General features: G+C 38.8%; 1 protein-coding gene across 1 annotated transcript in view; it reads left to right on the top strand.

The window, feature by feature from the left end:
* The first annotated feature begins 21092 nt into the window (after positions 1 to 21092).
* SH3D19 (SH3 domain containing 19) overlaps positions 21093 to 24282 on the top strand; it is a 48946-nt gene continuing 45756 nt past the window's right edge. Inside the window, exons 1-3 of the mRNA XM_047092144.1 lie at positions 21093 to 21213; positions 21622 to 21784; positions 22507 to 23508. Of these exons, the coding sequence (XP_046948100.1) occupies positions 22818 to 23508 (691 nt within the window). The 5' untranslated portion in view covers positions 21093 to 21213; positions 21622 to 21784; positions 22507 to 22817. The remainder of the gene's footprint in view (positions 21214 to 21621; positions 21785 to 22506; positions 23509 to 24282) is intronic.

Raw genomic sequence — 24282 nt, 5'->3', positions numbered from 1 at the left:
GTTTGTTCTCCATATTTAAGAGTTCTCTTATGTTTTCTCCCCCTCCCTGTTTTTTATTATTTTTGCTTTCCTTCCCTTATGTTCATCTGTTTTGTCTCTTAAAGTCCTCATATGAGTGAGGTCATATAATATTTGTCTTTCTCTGACTGACTAATTTCACTTAGCATAATACCCTCTAGTTCCATCCACGTAGTTGCGAATGGCAAGATTTCATTCTTTTTGATCGCTGAGTGATACTGTATTGTATATATATACATATATATATATATGTATATATGTATATATATACACACACCACATCTTCTTTATCCATTCATTCATCAATGGACATTTGGGCTCTTTGCATGCTTTGGCTATTGTTGATAGTGCTGCTATAAACATTGGGGTGCATGTGCCTCTTCGAAACAGCATACCTGTATCCCTTGGATAAATACCTAGTAGTACAATTCCTGGGTCATAGGGTAGTTCTATTTTTAATTTTTTGAGGAATCTCCATACTGTTTTCCAGAGTGGCTGCACCAGTTTGCGTTCCTACCAGCAGTAGGAGATCCTCTTTCTCCACATCCTCGTCAACATCTGTTGTTGCCTGAGTTGTTAATGTTAGCCATTCCGACAGGTGTGAGGTGGTATCTCATTGTGGTTTTGATTTGTATTTCCCTGATGATGAGTGATGTGGAGCATTTTTTCACGTGTCAGTTGGCCATCTGGATGTCTTTTCTGGAGAAATGTCTATTCATGTCTTTTGCCCATTTCTTCACTGATTATTTGTTTTTTGGGTGTTGAGTTTGATAAGTTCTTTATAGATTTTGGATACTAACCCTTTATCTGATATATCGTTTGCAAATATCTTCTCCCATTCTGTCGGTTGCCTTTTAGTTTTGCTTATGGTTTCCTTCGCTGTGCAGATGCTTTTTATTTTGGTGAGGTCCCAATAGTTCATTTTTGCTTTTGTTTCCCTTGCCTCTGGAGACGTGTTGAGTAAGAAGTTGCTGCGGCCAAGCTCAGAGAGGTTTTTGCCTGCTTTCTCCTTGAGGATTTTGATGGCTTCCTGCCTTACATTTAGGTGTTTCATCCATTTTGAGTTTATTTTTGTGTATGGTGTAAGAAAGTGGTCCAGGTTCATTTTTCTGCATGTTGCTGTCCAGTTTTCCCAGCATCACTTGCTGAAGAGACTATCTTTATTCCATTGGATTGGATAGTCTTTCCTGCTTTGTCAAAGATTAGTTGGCCATACGTTTGTGGGTCCATTTCTGGGTTCTCTGTTCTGTTCCATTGATCTGAGTGCCTGTTCTTGTGCCAGTACCATACTGTCTTGATGATTACAGCTTTGTAATACAGCTTGAAGTCCATAAACTATGAGCATCTTATAGACAGGGTTGTCCTAGTTGATCTTGTTTCTTTGGTACTTAGTTTCGTTGGTATCTTAGTTTCTTTGGTACTTAGCATAATACTTGGAATAGCATAAGTATTAAATTTCTTGATTGAAAATTAATATTAACTCTTAACAGTTAAGTGAATGTTTGTGTTTTGGTCAAAAATACAGAAATAACCAACTAATAAAACAAAACATGATCAGTCTCTGGATGTTATGGATGTTTCAAACTGAAACTGCCTTACACTTGTCTAATATTTTCTTATTCCCCTCACTTTTTCCTGGCATGTAATGGGCACCCCTTTGGAACAGTGCTATCTTATTTTTGCCTTTTACTAACAAATAACTTTTCATCATAAAATTTAATCTTCCTATATTGCTGTATATCCAGAAAAGAGAGAATTAGATTTTAGCCATTTTTGTCTTTCTAGGTTTTCTGTTAAACTCTTTCTACAGATCATTTTAGGTAGACTGTGGAGGAAAGATACAACCCTAGAAAAAATATATTTTGGTTATTAATTCCTTGGTTCATTCAGTAGGTGTTTATTGAACACAGTTATACTTTAGACCATTAGTTTTCAACTTTTCTGCATTCACATTTGACAAGATTAAAGATTTTGTTATGACATTACAGTAATTACCACCTTTCTTGGGTGTTGAGTAGACATTGTATCCTATATCTCTTCTCAAAATAAGTTGTACTTGTTCTACATCATATACAATAACCCACTTAGATATATCCTGTCTGATTAACATCACTATATGTTATTGTATATTATACATAGTTTTAAATTTAGCACACCAGTGAAGAGTTTGCGCTGCTTATTATTTGGGAATTAGCAGGGGCTTAACTAATAGAGACAGTTCTAAAGATAGAGTACAATGAAAAACTGTGAATAGGCAGAATTACCCCTGAAACTGCATTAATTGACACTTGAAGTACAATGCTTATTGCCAAATTAGGTGCCATGTTGGAGTCTAATGTACCATTCCTTAATAAGGTGAATCTGGCCAGTTTTCTGTCCACTATTAGAAGAGTACTACCCTTTGTTGAGCACCAGATGCTCATCAAGGTGACATTTGGCATGAAAAATACCTGTTTGTTTATTTATTTATTTTTTAACATTTATTTATTGCTGAGAGACAGAGCATGAACAGGGGAGGGGCAGAGAGAGAGGGAGACACAGAATCAGAAGCAGGCTCCAGGCTCTGAGCTGTCAGCAGAGAGCCCAATGTGGGACTTGAACCCACGAACCATGAGATCATGACCTGAGCTGAAGTCAGACACTCAGCTGACTGAGCCATCCAGGTACCCCAATATTTATTTTTGAGAGAGAATGAGAACAGGGGAGGGGCAGAGAAAGAGGGAGAGAGGATCTGAAGCGGGCTCTGTGCTGACAACAGAGAGCTGATATGGGGCTCGAACTCACGAACTGTGAGATCATGACTTGAGCCAAAGTTGGATGCTTAACTGACTTAGCCACCCAGGTGCCCCCGAAAATAGCTATTTTTATATATTAGACCCAGACACTCTTAGCAAGGTGAACATCAACAAGATATAACTGGGAATAGAGATCAACAGAACTAAACCAGCAGCAAAATTATTTGGTGGGGGATTTGCTTATTAAGTAAATTGTAGGTGGAGTCACCTCTACTATTTAAATTATATTTGTTTCTCTCTAGGGGTAGGATTGAGTTCACTGTAGTAGTGAGCACTTACTGCAATTCCACTGAGTTGTACTATAAAAATGAGTAAAAACCAGTCTCTTTCTTTGAGAAGTTTGCAGTCTAAATAGGAAGTCAAGACATGCATGTACTGGGGGGAAAAATCAACAACAGAGAAAACAACTTAAAAAATTGGGAAGGACAGGGCAACATGTTCTAATTTTAAATGTACTGTTATTAATAGTAGAGTTGAAGGCTTTTTCCAGGATCTGTGAAATTTTTCATGGGATATTTATTTATTTATTTATTTATTTATTTTAACGTTTGTTTATTTTTGAGACAGAGAGAGACAGAGCATGAACAGGGGAGGGTCAGAGAGAGGGAGACACAGAATCTGAAACAGGCTCCAGGCTCTGAGCTGTCAGCACAGAGCCCGACGTGGGGCTCGAACTCACGGACCGTGAGATCATGACCTGAGCCAAAGTCGGCCGCTTAACTGACTGAGCCACCCAGGCGCCCCCATGGGATTTTTTTTTAATAGGGCTAAAGAAATATGAAATTCTTCAGAGCTACTGATCACTACATCCATTTTGTGAAAAGCATCATGGGAAGGGTGATGGAAAGGAAGAGAAATCTGTGTTCTCAGTAGGGATAATACAGTGCTCACAAAAGTTTGTCCGTTTGTTTTATTCTCTTGACTTTGTTATTGCTTAGTCTTGGTAGGAGATTAGGTATATGAGAAGTATGCATTGTGAAACTCAGAAAGGTTGTAAATAGTGAATATTAATTGCAACTGAAATGCAAATAGTCAATTATTTGAGTTTATAAGGTACAATTATGATAAGTATAGGGTGACTCAACTGGTGTTGGCAGGATAGTTCCAAAAATTTCAGCCTTCTATAATTACGAACTATACACATTTGTGTATTGGAAAATAGGGTAGGAAATGTAACTAACATTTTGAGACTTTATATATAATGTTTTTTATTTTATTTTTTTTATTTTTGAGAGAAAGAGAGACAAAGTGCAAGCTGGGAGGGGCAGAGAGAGAGGGAGACAGAATCCAAAGCAGGCTCCAGGCTCTGAGCTGTCAGCATAGAGCCTGATGCAGGTCCTGAACTCACAGACTGCAAGATCATGACCTGAGCTGAAGTCAGACGCCCAAACGACCGAACCACCCAGATGCCCCATTGAGACTTTTATATGTGCTAAGCACTGTACTGTATATTTTATGTAGTTTTTTTTCATTCAATATTAGTAACAAGTAAAAAGATTGACATTAGTATTCTTACATTACAGAGGAAACAATTCCAGCAAATAAGTAAATTAGAAATAGGAAAGCAGGTCTCTGGCTGGTTTCAGATTCTGTATTCTTCCCACTACAATCATGATGCCCCAGTAGGTACATCATATCCTATTTGCTTTTTCTCTACAGGTCATCCTCCATATTCTCTATACTCACAGATATGACTGTTAATAGAACTCATTTTACAAATGTATAATGGGCAGAATGTGTTAATGAAAACTCATTTAAATATGTATGGGCTTTCTTTGTCCTGAAACTGTGTAGATAAAGGTAGCACATTTGTTTTGCTTGTCTTTGAAAAATATTAAGTAGAAAAATACCCAGTGTAACTTGATGTTGTATTACAGATCTTAATTATTATAATTGAGCTGTCAATGGTGATAAGAAAGTGAAATCAGAACTCTTACAACTTTTTCCCTAAAGCTTTCAGAATATTAATAGAAATATTTTGTAGTTTTGTTACAATTTTTAGCTTTAGCAAAAGCCATTCTGGTTGGATTTGAATTATTTTTTTTCTCACTAATCTTTATTCTCTGCTTCTTCAGAAGGGATTCACCCCCTTAGTATATACCCAAATTTCAAACTATGGAGGTTCATCAGAATTTTAGAAAGAATAGGTAATTTGTTTTCATTAGTTTTAAGTAATACATTTATTCTTTTTCATTTCCTACAGTTTGTCAGATATGGCTCTACATATTATGATGATGATCTTAATTTAGACATTATTAAAATGGCATTATAGCCTTATATTTGTCTCTGTAGCACAATATCATTTACTAATTCATACTTTCGTCTCCCATTACATAATAATACCTTATTCTAGCAGGTAGTATAGGCTATTAAAAGTTTGACAGATACCCAAGATGAAAACACAAGTAAGGTAAAACCTTGGATTGCAAGTAACGTGTTCTGCGAGTGATCTGCAAGACGAGCAAACATTTCTAATCAATTTTAAGTTGATAAATGAGTGATGTCTAGCAATACAAGTAGTATGTGACACTGAATGTCACATGATCACAAGTGAGCCAGTGGTTCTTGAAATTCACTTTGATATACAAGTGCTTTGGATTGCAAGCATGTTTCCAGAACAAATTATGCTCACAAACCAAGGTTTTACTGTATTTGTTATTATATAACATTATTGCTTTCTGTTTTGAGAAGCAAATCAAGGTTGATCCAAGGCTTTTTTTGTTTATAAAAGTATATGTAAGGTTTTTTGATTTTGGGGTTTTGGGTGTTTTGTCTTGTTTTGTTTTTTTGAAATGCAGTAAGTCAAAGACTTGTTTATTGCAGTCCTAAAATAAGTATCATTTTTTTAAGTGCAGGTAATCCTTGATTTATAAACAGCTGACTTTAAAAGGTTTTTTTTTTTTTTCATAGAATGACTGGCTTCGTATGTTCTTTCGTAGAAAGACTCGTTTTGTTTTTCCACCTAGTAGAGCCATAGTACCACTTTTCTCAAACTGTTATTGGTGCTAGATATTTCTGTTACTTTTTTCTTCTTTCCTTCTCATTGCCTTTGTTTCATTCTTTTATATGTAGCCCCCAATTTTATCCCACTACTGCTACCACCAACTTGGCAACCAGTAATGACAAAGTCATCTTCTTTCCCATCCATATAAATCCTATCACTCTGTTTTGTTGTCACTAACTTAGTGGTTCTTAAGTGAGGGCAGTTCCCCCCTCACTCCTGCCTTCCCAGAGGATAGTTGGCAATGTCTGGAGATATTTTGGGTTGTCACAGCTGGCAGTGGGTGGGAAGAAGTATGCTTTTGTTATCTAGTAGGTAGTGGCTGGGGATGCTGCTAATCATCCTATAATAAATAGGACAAGCCCTCTTCCTTAACAAATGCCAGTAGTGCCAATGACAAGAACTTGCATTAGCTCTCTTCAAGCATCAGCTCTGTCTTTTCTTCAACTCTCCTAGAACTAAATTTAGACACCCCTATCCCAAGGTCTCGTAATACCTTGTGAAACATTTTTTCACATTTTTTTAACTTTTATTTATAGATCTTGTCAATGTGACTGCATACCTCTTGAGGGCAGAGGTTGTATATTCATATTGGTGCCCCAGTTTGTGGTATAATGCCAGGTACGTAGTGAGAGCTCCATAGATGAATAATTGCCTGCATAAATAAGACACCCTGGACTTCTCTATTACCTTTACAGCACTTCCAAAAACTTCCACTTGCTCACCTCTCTTATCTTTTCTTTCCTACCTGCACTCATTATGTATCTCATCAAATATTAGTGTACCAAGCCTATCACCAATATATGTAGTTCCTAAAAATGTGGATCTGCCCACAGTTTTTCAAACCGAATATTCACAGTCCAGGGTTTATTCATAAATGCTTTTTTTAAAGACAGGCAAATACCATGGTTTGAACATACAGACCAGCTACAGTTAACAATGCTTGTTCTAAGGAGATATCCCAGATAAATTCTTTTTTGCTTTTGAGATACGTTGCCGTCCTATCCTTGCCCCATAGATTCTTAGTGTTTAATCTGGCTGGTGATGCCTGGCACTAATACTTCCCTCTCTAGCATCTTCTCACTTTGGCATGGCATTTGAGTTCCAGTCCTTTCTTATGTCTTACCATGACTTCCTTGTATGCTGTGCTCAACTGTCCCCTCATACATAGTCTTTTGTACATACTGCCTGATGCTCCCTATACAGACCCTTTCTTCCCACACATTCTTCTGTCTCAGTCAATACACATGTGACATTTTTGAAGCTTTTCCTTAGACTCCAAGATCGAGTGATATATGCCTTCTTTGCATCCGTAGCACGTTGTGCCTACCCTTGCATAGTGTTAATAGAAAGGCAGTTGCAATATTTGTCTTTCTCACTGAGAGCAGTCTATGCTTTCAAGGCATTCCTAGTGGTGTGTGTGTGTGTGTGTGTGTGTGTGTGTGTGTGTGTAAAATATTACATACATTGGTTGTGTGAGAATGAATGAGCCAGAATACCTCTTCCAACCTGCAAAAATCACACCAATCTGATTAAACCTTTCTGCTAGGAAATGGAAATGAATCCAAATGTTGAGAGCCTTTGGAAAAGATGGTATAAAGAGATAAATTTTATGTTCACTGGCAGGTTTATCAGCTTAATCAGAGGGCTACACCTCTAGGTCACACTAGCTTTACCCTTTGTCAAGCTAATGACCTTACCGACTGGTACTTTAATCATGTACCATGGCTTTAATTGAGGGTTTTTACAGTGTATTTTCAAAATATATTCAGTTGCCCCTGCACAGAGAAGGAACTCCAAAACCAGATGTGGTGGCGATGATGGGCACTTGGAGGCATTCTGATTTGTGTACCAAACTAGCCACATTCAGAAACTTCATTTACTGGTTTGTGAAAAGTTTTTCCTCGCCAAAGAGAAGGGCAGGGGAAATTATTTAAAACTTGGAAACAAGCTGTTGCTTTGAAAGTGTATTAATATTTTTTAGAATATTTCAGAATGATAAATAAAACATGATCCAAAATAAAAAGAGAGGTTGGATTTTCTTAGGTGAGATTAAGAATGACTATCATGATTTGCTTTGTTGTTGCTGTTTTTGACAGTATCAAAACTAGTAACCTCTGTTTTCTCCTGCATCTGCAAAATCTGGATGAGATTCCATTGTGAAATTTTTTGAATTAACTTTATGCTTGAGGGTACTTGCCTATATAGTGAACTTTGAAAAGCATCTAGGTACCTTTACCTATCCACTCAAGCAAGAACTATAGATTTGACTGTAATCGGATGGTACTATTCACAGCTGATTCTGTCACTAGCAGCTGTGTGACTGCAGACAGGATACCTAACCTCTAAGCCTTATTTTCTTCATTTGTAAAAAAGATCAATGTGTTTGGGCACATGTAATGATAGCAGTTTTCATCATCATCTTCATTGCTGAAATCTTGTCATTAGAAATTAATTTCATTAGGTTAAGAATCTCCTTTTTTTTTTTAATTTTTTTTTCTTAAGTTTATTTATTTTTGAGACAGAGAGAGACAGAGCATGAACGGGGGAGGGTCAGAGAGAGAGGGAGACACAGAATCGGAAGCAGGCTCCAGGCTCTGAGCCATCAGCCCAGAGCCCGACGCGGGGCTCGAACTCAGGGACCGTGAGATCATGACCTGAGCTGAAGTCGGACGCTTAACCGACTGAGCCACCCAGGCGCCCCTCCTTTTTTAATTTTTTTAATGTTTATTTATTTTTGAGAGAGAGATAGTGTAAGTGGGGGAGGGGCAGAGAGAGAGCTAGCGGGAGACACAGAATCTAAAGCAGGCATCAGGCTTTGTGCTAATAGCACAGAGCCTGAGACAGGGCCCAAACTCACAAACCGTGAGACCATGACCTGAGCCAAAGTCGGACACTGAGCCACCGACTGAGCCACCTAGGCACCCCAGGTTAAGAATCTCTTTTAAGATGCAATTTTCTTTCTTAAAAGCACCTTAACACTAATTAAGGCTGTGTGCAAATGCAGTAGTAGACCGTTACCTTACAACACAGCCTAAGGGCTTATTGTAAAAGAGTGGGAAGAAAGGATAGAAAGGGACTCTGAATGGCTGGATACTCCCCCAAAGTCCCAGAGGAAGATAAATCATCAGGAATTAGACCTGACACTACTTTGTCTTGACCTCAGCTTTTGGTTCTTCTCTCAGAATCTGAAAGCCATTTACTTCCCCTAACCCTTTGTTTCCCTCCTGGTGGGTCTTTGACTGTTACATGTCAGGAGTGGTTTTATCTGCCCTCCAGAAAACAAAGGTACCTGATGATAGGGGCCGCAGCACTTGAAGAGCAGAAGGCAGAAGTTCTGGGTCAACTCTGTCAAGGGCCAGCACATAGACTCATACATTTAGAATGGAGGGAAGATGCTATTTGGCAATCCTTTGTTTTGCCATGGAGTGGCATAGGCTCAGGCTCTCTTGCAATAGCAGAAACCAGAGGGGAGCAAAGTAATCACAAAGAAAAAAATAATTGAAAAACATAAAAACTATGTGATATCACACCCCAACATGGAAACCTGTCAAGGGTCGTATGTGTTGTCAGATGTTTTGTGATGTCCCTTAAGATAACGAAAAAACATCAGTAATTATAATCGCAGCAATAACAATAGTGTATTATTGAACACACACTTCATTCCAGGGCCAGTGTAAGATTCTTTAGTGGATTTTCCCTCTTATTCTCCACAACAACCTCATGAGGGAGTTAAGTTATTCCTGATTTTATACATGAAAAAACACGAAGAGAAGCTAAGTAATTTGCACACAGCTACACCACCTAACAAGCAGAGGCACCAGGAGTACGTATGAACAATGGGACTTTGGAACCAGCTCTCTCAACCACGGGGCTCTACTGCTTCCTCCTCTGATCAGTGATTCTATGGCCATGTCTACTGTCCCATAGTGGCCATCCTTCCTGGAGGTTCCCAGCTAAGACATGAACCTGAGCTTATGCTGAGGAATAACTCCCATGAGGTTTTCTGTTAAGACTACTGAGTGATACCTTCACTGTAGCCTTTGCTCTACATAAAGGTGGAGAAAAAGAGACATCTTTTGCATCCATAGCTACACTTGAGATACAGAAATTGTATGCACTACACAGCCAGGAAGTTACACCAGCATCTCCCAAAACTGCTTCCTATGGAGATGTATTTGACCACAGGCCTCCTTTATTTTCCCTACCACAAAACCTGTTAACCTAGAAAGGAGAACTTTACACTTTAGAGTTTGGAAAATGCTGTTTTAGACATTAAGATACTGATTGGTTAGTTGGCTAGCTGCCTGGCTGGCTGGCTGGTTTATGGAATTAGCCTAAGCATGATGCTTATAAATCTTGAGAATTATAGAACCTTGGCTGACCTCAGTCAAAATTATTTTGTGCCAAGGTTTCTGCCACCCCCACAGGCCCCCCAACTTTTTTTTTTTCAACGTTTATTTATTTTTGGGACAGAGAGAGACAGAGCATGAACGGGGGAGGGGCAGAGAGAGAGAGGGAGACACAGAATCAGAAACAGGCTCCAGGCTCCGAGCCATCAGCCCAGAGCCTGACGCGGGGCTCGAACTCCCGGACCGCGAGATCGTGACCCGGCCGAAGTTGGACGCTTAACCGACTGCGCCACCCAGGCGCCCCCTTTTTTCTTTTTTTTTTCAACGTTTATTTATTTTTGGGACAGAGAGAGACAGAGCATGAACGGGGGAGGGGCAGAGAGAGAGAGGGAGACACAGAATCAGAAACAGGCTCCAGGCTCCGAGCCATCAGCCCAGAGCCTGACGTCCCCCCAACTTTTTATCGAAGTGTAACATACATACACGAAAGGTACAGCTCAATTAATTATCACATCTACTCAGCCCCCAGAAGACCCCACATGTGCTGCCATAATAAGTGCCACAAACTGGGTGACTTAAAACAACAGAACTTTATTGTTTCGCGATTCTGGAGGTTAGAAGTCTAAAAGCAAGATGTCATCAGGGCCACGCTCCCTCTGAAATCCATAGGGGAATCATTCCTTGCCTCTTGCTATCTTCTGGTGGTCTGTGGGCAATCTTTGGCTTTCTTGGCTTGCGGCTGCATCATTGCAGGTCTCTGCCTCATTGTCACATGGTGCCTTTCCTGTGTGTCTCTGTCTTCACATGGTTTCCTTCTAAGGATAGCAGTCATATTGGATTAGGGGACCATCCTAGTCCTGTATGACCTCATCTTAACTAATTACATCTGTAAGGAACCTATTTCCAAAAAAAGGTTATTTTCTGAGTTTAGATTTCAACGTGTCCTTTTTGGGAGGGGGACGGTTTGACCCAGACACCCCCATGTTCCACTCCAATCAGTACACCTTCCTCCTTCACAAAAGTAACAGCAAACTGGTAAATAATAACAACATTATACCAAATCGGTGGTAATGAGCAAGGAGATAATGATGTAGACATTCCACAAGCTCTGCCTGGACATACACATGGAATTTTGACTTTCTTGGCCCTGCCTCTAGGTACTGATTTTGATTCTATTAATTACTTCATAGAGTCTCTCCACTTTTGCATCCAGAAGTTTCTCCTACAACCCTCAGTCAACCTATTTGCATTTTAGTACTGTTAATCTCTTCTGTGTTATACTAATTTTTTTTCAAGTAGTTGTTTACACAAGCCTTCAAGAACTGTTTTTAAAAATGAGCATTGCTTACCCAACTAACGTGGATGGATCTAGAGGGTATAATGCTAAGTGAAATAAGTCAGTCAGAGAAAGACAAATTCCATATGATTTCACTCATATGTGGACTTAAACAAAACCAAGAAAAGAAGAGAAAACAAAAAACCGATTCTTAAACACAGAGAACAAACTGGTAGTTGCCAGAAGGGAGGTGGGTCAGAGGATGGGTGAAACAGTGAAGGGGATTAAGAGTACACTTACCATGATGAGCACTGAATAATGTGCAGAATTGTTGAAGTATTATGTTGTTCACCTGAAACTACTATAGCAGTATGTTAATTATACTTGAATTTTTTTAAATCTAATTAACACAATAAATCAGTATTGCTGAAAACATTTTTTATGTTTAACTTTTTCAACGTTTTTTAAAATTTATTTTTGAGAGACAGAGCACAAGTGGGTGAGGGGCAGATAGAGAGGGAGACAGAGAATCTGAAGCAGGATCCGGGCTTTGAGCTGTCAGCACAAAGCCCGATGCAGGGCTTGAACCCAAGAACCATGAGATCATGACCTAAGCTGAAGTTGATGCTCAACCAACTGAGCCACCGAGGCGCCCTGAAAACACTTATGTTTTTATATTATTGTCCTACTTTCATAAGCCTTGGAGATCTCCTCTTGCTTAATTTGGGGGGAGTGGGGGTCTGGCAGAACAGTATATTCTTAAAGTGTCCCTCCCATATAATGAACTGATACGTTATTGCAGCTTCCTGAAGTATTATCTTATCTACTTAAGAAACAGCAAGAGGATTTATACAGATTACCATCAGCATAAATTTAGTAATCAAAAATAAGCCTAAATGTTAAGAGCATTCAGAAGCAAAGTGAAGAATTTTATAAACAAGAAGGCTTTTTTTTCCCTAAATCCTATCATTAATTTTTTAGGTTTGTATATTTTTCCTAAATTATTCCAACTGGAATTAGTCCAACTGGTTTGAATAAAGATTAAAAAAAAAAAAACAGTCTTACAAACTAGTGGTATAAACCTTTGCAACTAGATGGTTTTGACTAGTGAATGAACAAAGGCTCATAAGCATTTCTGTGACTTGGCAAAGTCACATAGTCAGAGATACCAAGGACCAACCAGACACTGAGGAAAACTCAAAGCAACAGAAGACTTATTTTTAGGTGGTGATGTTTTAAATCTAATCTTAGGAAGAAATGCTGTTAATCCTTGGGTCAAATTACTATAAAAATGATATATTTTGATCTGAGATAAGAAGATAGGAATTCACTGTCAAACACCAAAACGGATAAAGGAGGGTCAGAATTCTTTTGAGTACCATGTAATTGCTGCCTGACTTCAAGCACTGTCCAATTTCACTGGAAGATGCACTGTGTAGGTAGCTATGAAAGCAATTTTAAGGCAGATTTTTATTTACACTGCAGATATACTTCACCAGCCTTCTCATTTCCCATAAAACATTTTATGTCAAAGGCAATTTAAAATTTTTTTTAATTTATGTTTTGTAAAGAGGATAAACCAGAAACTAATATGTCAAACTTGCTGCTTGATGCCATATTGAGTCCCAGAAATGACCTGGCATTATGAATGATTCTTCTTCAAAAGGATTAATGAATACATAATGTTTTTTTCTCTTTCTTTTTCTAGCCAAGGACCCTTGTCATCCATTAGAGCGGTAATCAAGAGATGTAAGTTTGGTTTTTCCTGCTCTGTATTTTCCTCTGTGATATTTTAAATGATGGTCTAGATTTCCAGCAAGTTATTGTATTTGATAAATCTTACAAAGAATCCAAAAAAGTAGCTTTTCACTTCTTCTGAGGAGTAATAAACCATCTCAGACAAGCAGCTAGTTTTTCAGCTTCCTTTTCAACTTTCATTTATTGATAAGCCAGTTCCTCAGAATAATATTTTTTCTCTTATTATAACTAAACTTTTAAAAAATCTGGATAATCTATTCAATTTTTATGATCTAATATAAATTTTATGTAACCATTTTCCATAGGTAGAGACATCTGATGGATGCAAAAAATATATCAAACCCTGTCCTTTTTGATTCATTTGCTTCCATAGTGTTTTTATTTTAATTTCTTAACATTTATTTATTCTGAGAGAGAGAGAGAGAGCGCCAAGGAGGGGCAGAGAGAGAGAGAGAGAGAGAAAATCCCAAGCAGGCTCCATGCTGTCAGCATAGAGCCAGATGTGGGTTCGATCCCACAAATCATGAAATTATGACCTGAACCAAAATCAAGAGTCAGGCGCTTAACCAACTGAGCCACCCAGGCACCTCTCCACAGTGTTTTTAAGTAACGATATAAATGCCTGTGGAGATTGGCTCACTTCCATATACAAGATAGAAGTGCCGTAATAGAATTCTCTCCAAAATGGTACATTCATACTTTCATCCTTACCTCTTGGTTAAAGCTTTACCAACCCTGTTGGTTAAAACTTGCTCTTGGTGTAAAATTTTAATAAGCTTTTTAACATAGGTCTCTGCAAATTTCTCTTTTCAAATAGAACATGGACTACCTATTACAAACAGAGATAAGGAAGGGATTTTTTTTTTTAACCAGCAAAAATGAATTTGTTCAAGAATAGCAGAGAATTGCAATCCAGGACCCGCAAACTATAGCAAAACCATAGGCAAGTCTTCAGAACAAAGGACAGGAACATTCTTTTATACAGAAAAGGTGGGGAGATGGGAAGGCTGTTATAAACAAAAAGCCCATGGGAGTAAGCTGAGGAGTAAAAAATATAGTGGCTTCTTACTGGCTGAGTTATGGCTGGGCTTTTGCTAGGGAGAAGGAAAACCCTCCTTCTTCCTGATGGGATAATAAAATAGTATCTGCTGAGGCCCATCTCTTCCTGTTGCATTTGCAGTTGACAAGTGGTAGAACTTGTCTCAACTCCATTCTTAATGAAGTTGCCCATAAGAAAGGGATTTTTAGATGTTCTTTGCATTGTTTGAGCTGAGGTCAGCACCTGAGGAGAATGTATCATAGTTTTAGAAACATAATTTGTAATATTTAGTATAAATTTAGGATATCCACAGGTTCTAAAGAGCATACATTTGAATCATTGCTGTGCAGATTTTGTAAGGTGGCAATACAGAAGGATATTCCACATTTCTCACATTTTATTTTTGTTGGTGGTGAATTATAAAGATGTGGGAATGCCAGTGTATTTTGGAGGGACTTCAGATATGAAAATTAAAAATTCATGCCTTAGAGCACTTTGAAGTGGTGGGTATGTGGAGAAGACAGGGCACAGAGAGAATTTAAAAAGAAAATTAGGGTCTGGAATTTAGGCAAGAATATTTTGCTGGAGATATAATTTGGGGTAATCAAGGCAAAACCCAGCAGTAGCTAAACTCTTCAAGAAAAACGTACAGGCTAGAGATGACAAAGGACAGAATCTTGGGAAGTGACATCTGAGGCCAAGCTCTGCCTTTAAGGTGCCATAGGGCAAAAGATGAATGACCCAAAAAAACCTCTGCCCTGCTAATAAGGAGGAGAGACTGAGTCCTGTCTACTAGCTTCTTACCTTTCCTCTCTCTTGGATTTTAGGATTTCTTTGTCGGGGATTGTAATTTGTACCTGACTCCCCATGGATCCTCCATGATGGATCTTGCTTACCTTAAGGCCCCTGTGCCATACAAAGCGTAAGGAGAGGGCAGTTACGGTGGAGTGGGCAAAAACCAGGGATGGCTGTGTGTTTAAAGGTCAAGGGAGAGGAGGTTTTTTAAAGAATAAGTGAACCACAGATAACTCTTCATGCTGCAGCAATGACAAGCCAAAGGTAGCTGAGAATAGGTCATTGTATGTGGCCCTTAGGTGGTCAGTGGTGACCTCTGAGAGAGCAGTTTCAATAGAACATTGAAGTTGGAAGCCACACTTCAATTTAAATAATGAATGGAATATGTGGAAGTTGGGACAGCGGGGCAAGGCTGCTCTTCCATGGCATTTGGTGGTAAACACAAGAAGGAAGGGCTGAGGAGTGTCAAGCAGAGAGGAGATTTGAATATAGACTGTTCAGGATAAGGAAGCTTGGAGACGTTTGGAGGCAATAGTCAAGGAATCAGTGGAGAGATCAGACTGGAGCATAAAAAGAGGAAATTGGTGAAATAGGGCCATAGCAAAGAGGACAGAGGAGATGAAACAAAGGGAGAACTCTGCCTTTGAGGTATCTTTAAAAAAAAAAAAGACAAAACTAAGTTGTGTTTCAATTTTTATGTATCAGTTACTTAGCGTACACTAAAGAAGTAGTTGCTGGTAGTGTTTATTCCTGGATGTTTAGGCAAGGACACCAGATAACCTCATGTGTTGCTGTGTAAATACAAAATGAAAAATAATTATGTCATCCCCTTTTTCACTTTTTGCCCATTCTGTAAGAAAAAGTTGCAAACAATTTTTGTCTTCCCCAACCCAGTGAAATGTTTGTTTTACTCTCCCATACTTAGTCATCTTTCTCTGGCAAGGAGAAAGACTTCATCACATTTTTAAAGCAATATTCCTTCTCTGGTTGTATTTTAAATTCTTCCATAATGATACTCCTTCCAATCAAGCCTTGAGGTCCATTTTGCATTCATCCTCACAAACCCTAAATACTGTGGGTAAAAATCTGGAAAGTATTATAGTTGGATATATCTGGAATTTCATACTTTTCCTTTCATTAACTTTTTGAGAGAAAATTGTATTCTGAAGTTTAGAGTCAGCTAATATTCATTGCATACTGTAAGTTGGGAAATGTTCACATAAATTGTAAAACAGTGCTCTGCATGGTAGATGTTTAACCCCATTTTACAGATGGAGGGTCACTGAGGTAGAAAAGGTTAAATGGCTTCACAAGGTAGACCTGAGATGTGAACCCAGACTTCTGACTACAAGGCCATTGAGCTTTCAACTCCACAGATGTTCTTGTTACCATGTCAGACATGTCTAACTCATACCCAGTCTCAAACAAGTGTAGTTACTTACTTTCTTTTATTGTGATTTTCATTGGCAAGGTGGTACTATAGCAAGGATGCTTGTAATATAATAATCCTTCTATGTGTTTATTTCTTCTGGTCATCATTTAGTCAATAATTTTGAGTTATTTAGAATTAGGGTCAACATCCAGCTCTCCTAGATCCAAAAGGAGTTAAACTGCTTCAAGGAACAAACACTCCCAGCCCTTCCCATTAATAGGCTGTGTGACCTGGGATAATTCATTTAACCTCTCTGTGTCACAGCCTTCTCATCTGTAAGATTGGAGTAGGATGATCACGGAGGTTCTTTCTTGGCTTATGATCCTGTTGGAATTTAGGAGGATTCTTTATTAGTGCTAATATTGCAAATCCAGATCTCAGGCTTTTATAAACAGTTGAGTAGGAATTTGTTTTGTACTTAGAATTTAACTATATGAACTAGAAACGCTTGAAAATTATTCTTGTCATTGTAAAATGATACGATAACTTTAACTGTGGTCTTAATCCGAAATGCAATTTGTGGAAGGGACTAAATGGAACGTGTTCCTCTATATGGGCGTTGGTGGCAAATTGAATTTTCCTGGCAGCAACTACACCAAATCCGTGTAATCTGGGAAGGTGAGAATGAGGGGAAGTGGATAGTTAAGAAATTAGCAGGAAGAGTGTGAGACGCTGTATGAAAATCTAAAGTGTTTGTACCTACTAAATTTGTTCAACACTGACAAAAAGTGTCAGTCATCCTATAAGGATCAAGAGAGATTTCATAGATGAGTAAATGTGAGGGAAAAAAAATTTAAAGCAGGAGACAGGAAAGCAGTGATTCTCAAAGGATGTGGAGGAGATCTGCAAGTAAGGTTGAGAGACTTTCTCTTGCTCATCCTGCTACCTCCAGAATGGGAGGACCGCTCTGCTAACAGTGGTCACTAACCACCACTGGTGTGAAGGGGGAGAATCAAGTGAAAAGCCACTGGTTTGAGAGAATGTCAATAGACTACCGGATTGCCTTTTAAGTACTGCGTTCATACTTTAAAATTAATCCCTATTGAAGTAGCAGAATGACTTTGCAAAATAGTTTTTAGACTTTATTTTTTGCATTGTTGTTAAAAACTGTAGGTAGATTTGTTTTTACTGGGGTTGTGTGGGTGGATGTCCCGGTCGGGACAGATATATCTTTGCCTCAGCAGATTTCTTTACTCTCTGAAACTGGTACATCAAGTTTTCTTTTCCATCGAAGTGTGCAGAGTTGGGGAAAAACAGTGGAATGGCAGAGCAGTCCTGTTCCTGAATTCCTTTTAAAGCATAGGCAACTGGTTCACTCTTTTTTTCCTCCCTTTCCTCTTCTATAACCCCTTCTTTTTTTCCCTTAGCACTCATGAATAGTGCACAGCAAAAATGCCCCGTGGAAGAGGTATGTTTGTGACAATAACATAATGTCTTTTGATAGTGTTGTGTCCGCTGATTCTGGCTGTCGTGATGGTGGTGATGTGATTGTAGCCTGCTTGGTGAGCCTCTGACTTAATGAACCCATTCTTACGAATCAGATGCACCACTCAGAGCTTGAGCCTCTCTGTCCTCTTTTATTCCAGTAGACAAAATGCATCTCAGCTTGGTCTAGCTCTTGATAAAAATGTAACAGTCATATCAGTTAATGGTATGAATCTAGGACTCCTGAGACACTTTGCCAGCCCAGCAGAGGGTCAGCTGCCATAGCCTCAACTCCAGCCTCGGTTTCCTTCCCACCCCCCACCTCCATCCCCACCCCCTGCTGCCTGGCTTCGGCAGCCTGCTTGTTCAGGGAGAATCAGAAGTTAATAGGAAGAAAGAAAGGATTCATACCCTCAACCTTTTCAAATCAGAACAACTGAAAATGTAGAGTACTGGAGAGATATGAAGGCAAGTGATAGAAATAGTTTAGATCTGAAACAAATTCCCCTTTGTACACGTATCTTTGCAGTATAGCGTTTAAAGATTTTCTTAAAGGAATCATTAGAATGTGCTTCTTGAAAATAGGAATAATGTTCCGTTACACATATGTGTGATATGTGACACCATTTTCCAGATCTTATGATTAAGACTTGACTTAGTTTTAAAATAAAATTTGCAGAAAGTGTCAACCATCTAGCTTTTTGAGTTTGAAGCTTGAAGGAAAAGTCTGTGCTGCATGTATATAATATGTACTATAAACATGTTTATAAAAGTGTTTTGAACAGTTTTTACATTATTATTCTCTTTAAATTTAAGTAGTAGAACAATTTAAACGTTATAAAATTCTGGAAAAATTAGAAAATAGATGAAAATTTGACCCCTTTCACTTTCTTTGCAATAGAGTTGTAAATAAACATGACACAAGTATAGTCATATGGATTAAAATAAAAATTTTTTCTGCCCATTGTAATTCATGTCATCATCATAAAGCTCTTACCAAGCAGTTTGTGTTTAATAGCTTTCTTCCTTTCTCTTTCATTCTTCAGATTATTTTCAGAACCATGGAATGTGCTTTCAGGAATTTTTGAAATCTGTATTTTCTTATGTAATTCAAATATATAACCATAATTTTATGCCATATAAAAAGATAATTTTGATTTGCTTTTCTACTTGTGGATGTTAAAATTCATACATCTTCATTGATTTCAAGTATAAGTTAATTTTTTCCAATAATGTATCCTATAAAAATGTAAACCTTTATTAAATGTACTGATTTTGTACTATACCAGTTTTTTTTTTCTTCTATAGCTTCTCGGACTTCTTTTCAGAGCGAGCTTCATCGAGATAGGAGGTATGGTTATAACAGAGGTCATATATTCTGCTAATGAAATCAAAGTGTGCTGTCAGTTAGCAAGTTAAATATTTCTCTTTCATAAGCAGTGTATAACATAAGCAATGTTCTACCTCATCGGTATATTTCCTAATTTAATCTATAAGTTTGAATGATGGAAATTTTGCTGGGAGAAGAAGCGATACAAACCTCAAAATGTTCTTTTGGCAATAATTATTTACTGAAGTTAATTTTTTAAATGTTTATTAAACAACTGGTATATGTAAAACATTGTTGTAACTGCTTCAAAGAAATGCTTTGTACCTCCCAGCTACTTAGTAAATGTTGCATAAGTAAATGGATGACAAGATAGAAAATTGAATGGAAGAATAAGGAAAGAGAAAGAGTCAGGCTGGATAGATAGCTGAATGGATAAATGGCTGGATGGCTGGTTGGAGCGAAGGCAAGAGGAAGGAGGAAGTCACTGAGTAGATAAAAGGAAGGACCAGTAGGCAGACAAATGGATGGAAGCATGGACAGGTAGATAAATAGATGGGTGGAATTTTATAAGACAGGGACCCTGCTTTCACATTTCTTACAGACTATAGTATACAGTAATGAAGAATGAGGATTTTAGAGTCAGACATAACCAAGTTCAAATTTTGACTTCACTGCCTTCTCACTGTGTGACCCTGGGCAAGCTGCTCAACCTTTTCTAGCTTCTGTATCCCTATCTTTAAAGTGTTGCTAATCAGGGGCATCTGGCTGACTCATTCAGTAGAGCATGCAACTCTTGATCTGGAGGTTATAAGTTTGAGCCCCATGTTGGATGTAGAGGTTACTTAAAAATAAAGTTTTTTTTTTTTTAAATGCTGCTAATCATACCTATCTCAAGGCTGTCATAAGGATTATTACATGTGTAGTGCTTAACATTTATTAACTAGTAACTCCTATTATTCAAATAAAAGTTGTAAGCAGGGGTTTTTAGGTATTGCAATTCACATTTAATCAATAAGCAGATTCTACTGTTTTATGGGCTAGCATGAGAATGTGTGTATATGCCCAGTTTTGATAATAGCAGTGCTTTTTATTTTTATTTTTATTTTCTGTAGAGTGCTAGAGAAAGGCAGAGCAGATATCAGTCATCATCCCTTTTTGTTAGATGAGAAAACTGAGGCTAAGAGAGGTTAATCATTTGCCCAGGGTCACACAGTTGGTATTAGTTAGGAAATCAGGTTGAGTATTAAGTTTAAACATGAGAATGTAGAATCAGATTAAGAAAATGGTGAATCACTGTGGCTCCTCAGATTAAAGATTAATTATCAAATTCATATACAAAACTGACCAGGAGCACAGACACACATGTCACGGTCTGGAAGTGAACAAGGAAAGATAACTTTGAATTGGGGTAGAGTTGGGTGAGGAGGAAAGGATATTCTTTTCATATGGTATCGTGTCTGAGTATATAATTTATAATGGCAGAAAACTAAGCAATTGTACTTCACTGGTGTACTTTTCTACCTTGCCATATATTTATGTTTGTGGTATAGGCTAGACAGTAGAACCCTGGAATGAAGAGATTGTATGGGGCCTATTTAGTTCTTATCCTTATCAACCAAAGAAGAGCTAAGTGGGCCCAGGGTACATCTCTAACATTGAGGCCCAGAGTCCTAGAAGATGACTGTCATTTGCTCCCTTGATAGCCCAGGCCAAACAGGTCATTTCTGTGATTATGGCAGTTCTTACGTAACTTTTGGGGGAGAGGTGGTTGTTTTCATGAATCTTTGACAATTTGCAGATAGACAATAGCTTGTTACCGACCTGCAAACCCTCACTGAGGTCTTGTCTGCTAGGCGCCCAGAGATTACCATTGTGGCAGCTGAGCCCCTAAGGCCAGCCTCGTGGTTTCCAGGAGCTCCACCCCCAGGATTGGGATTTCCCCCACCTTCTGCAGCAGGCCCTTGGAGGCCCAGTGAGCTGGTTCCTGCTGAGGTAAATAAGTATCACATTATCTCTTTGCATTTTATTTTTATTTTTTTAATGTTTATTTTTTTTTGAGAGAAAGAGTACGTGTACATGCACAAGTGGGGGAGGGGCAGGGAGAGAGAGAGAATCCCAAGCAGTCTCTGTGCCTCCTGGGAGGATTCTCTTCTCTCTCCTCTCTCTCCTCTCTCTCTGTCCCTCCCTTGCTCATACTCACTCACTCTGTCTTTCTCTCTCTCAAAATAAATAAATAAAACTTAAAAAAAAAAAAAAAAAGAGTCGGACGCTTAACTGACCGAGTCACCCAGGCACCCCTACATTTTATTTTTAAAATTAAGTTCAAAGACAAAAGTGAGACGTTTAACATTTTGGCTATTTGTCCATAGATGTCTAAAATCTTCATTCTTTATTTTGCAGCTCCCACCATCTTATGAACAAGTCATAAAAGAAATCAACCAAGTTCAAGTTAACACTACGAATAATAATAATGCTGCTGCCACTCCAAGGCACACAATTACTTCTGCAACTCAGACTGACTTTTCAGATGAAATAGACAACCGTCTGCCTCAAAGTAGTGCAAGTAATTTGTCTTCCCTAATTCTGACCTAGTTCTAGGAAAGTAATCAGTAGGCTTCTAGCCTTTAAAATAATTTGCAACTTGTGCATAATTCATTGAGCTCTGCTTCCCAGTCACTGTGATCACTGTATGCTTTCTTTATTTTGACTTGGTGTGATTATTACAATAGATCATTCTCATGAGCCGCAGGCCCAATCTCTGGGACTCACCCTAGTTCATATCACAAAAACATCATCCTTTTAACTCATGGTTGTATTATTGCTAATCTTCTGAATTCCCATTGAGAAGGATGTTATATTTAGCAATGTAATTTTGATGGGATGTTAAAGGTGGTTGTCCTGTTAAGCTTTTAAAAAGCATTGTGTTTGAATAACAGAGATGAGAGTATGTTACTTTGGAAAAGTAAAACAAGAAATGTTGGAATCCTGATGAGAGAGAAAGTGTTTGCGTGATAAATATACTGAGAATCAAGAATTTAATGGTGTTTTAAAATAATTGGTAATGAATATTTCTTTTATGAATAAATACAACTTGAAGAACACTCTTGTGAAAAGCTGAATATAAACATCTCCCTCTTGATTTTGGAATTACTTTTTACCAATTAAGGAAATCAAAATCTCTTGATATTCTACATGTATATTTTTAAAAAATCTGTGTATCTTCTATTTTTTTTTCTTTTAAATTATAATGGTGCAACTTCTTTCTGTTGCTTTTGGTCTTGTCAGCACTACAGGCACCTCTCAAGCCTCTCCATCCTTCCTCAGTGGTCTCAGCCAGTGATCGTCCAACGGATGTCCCACCTCTAATAGTCTTTGATATTTCTGAAGAACAGAATTGTCCAGAGAACTCCAGTGCTCCAAGATGTCCAGTGCCAAGACCAAGATCAAAAGCCAACCTCAGACCAATAGCCAGAGATAGTCACATTAAAGAGCAAAATCACCAGAAAATTAGCCCTGTGGCCACAGAAAGGGAATCTTCCCCGAGCGAGCCCCAGTCTCTGTTGGACAGCACCAACGACTTGGATAGTCAGGCAGTGATGAACATTATGAACACAGAACGAAGCCAAAATAGTGTTGTTTCAAGAATCAAAGCATTTGAGGGTCAGACAAATAAAGAAACCTCGGGACTGTCTGTGAAACCAGAAATTGTTCCCCGCACACTCCCCCCAAGACCTGCTGTTCCCTCAGGGAAACCCACAGTGGCTCCCAAACCAGCTGCTAACAGAGCTTCTGGAGAATGGGACTCCTGGACTGAAAACAGACTCAAGGTGGCCTCTCGGGAGGGGCTCACCCCACACCCTCCACCACAAGAGGTAGGGAGCATCCCAGTAACCAAACCTGAATTGCCAAAGAAACCAAATGCTGGCCTTATACGAAGTGTTAATCCTGAGATTCCTGGAGGGGGACCTGTGGCCGAGAGCCCTGATGGTGGGAAGAAAGTTCCAACTCCTGCTCCTCGGCCTTTGTTGCCGAAGAAATCGGTTTCCTTAGAAAACCCCGGCCCTGCAGCTTTGCTGAAACCCGTCACCATTCCTCCCCGACTCTCAGTGGCGTCACAGGCCAAAGCATTCAGGTCACTGGGAGAAGGACCCTCAGCCAACTCCACAGTTACAGCTCTGCAAAGCAAGCCTTCAGGGGACATCGACCTCATCAGTTTTGATGACGATGTTTTACCCACCCCACCCGGGAACCTGGTTGAAGAATCTGTTGGTTCAGAGATGGTTCTGGGTGAGTAAAAATCAGAAGTGGAAGGGAGTGTAAACTCCTCAGAGGGCATCTTGAATGGCACTTGCTGTTTTAGTTTCTAACACATAAGTTATTGAGTTGTGTATGTGTGTGTACACATATGCATATGTGTGTATATAGAAGATAGAAACACAGAAAGTTTAAGAAACATGGAGCTGGGTAGGAGATAGAGACAGAGAAGGAAGGGAAGATATGGGATGGGGGGAGATGGAGATGGAGAAAGAGGGAGACACATGTTGATGACTGTTACATGAGCCAGGAATAAGCAGGCTCGGTCTAACGACAAAACTAGGTGTGAGGTTGGCTCCCTTGCTTTGGCAGGTGGAGATTCAAGCATCAGGGGAATGCAGGGGAAATTTCTCATAGATGGGAAATCATGCAGTGGCCCCAGAAAGGCTCCTCAGATTGAACCAGCCTCACTGGGAGTGCCAGAAGAGATGCCAGCCCTGGGACGGACTCTGGCAAGAGCAAAGCAAGGAATGAGGAGGACCCAGCCATATGTTGCAAATTTTTTTTTCAGTAATCTTCACAGAACGTCTTCCCTTGGGAATGCAAAGTTTTGTAAATAAAATACAACAGCTGTAAGTTTCTTGCCAAGATCAGGACAATTAAATTTCTCAAGAGGAAATTCAGAGAGTATGTTTTCTTTCCTCACACTGTTCAGATGGAGAATATGATCATAAAGCTTATCTTTGATTTGTCAGAGTAAGCTGCTTTACTTGTCATTGAGGATTCCTTTTACTGCTGTTTACTTAT

This window comes from Lynx rufus, unplaced genomic scaffold, assembly GCF_022079265.1.
Source record: "Lynx rufus isolate CCGP_SWC_20201006 ecotype Redwood Valley unplaced genomic scaffold, mLynRuf1.p SCAF_3, whole genome shotgun sequence".
NCBI lineage: Eukaryota > Metazoa > Chordata > Mammalia > Carnivora > Felidae > Lynx > Lynx rufus.
Note: the sequence above shows the minus strand (reverse complement) of the source record. Positions and strands in the feature narration are given on the sequence as shown.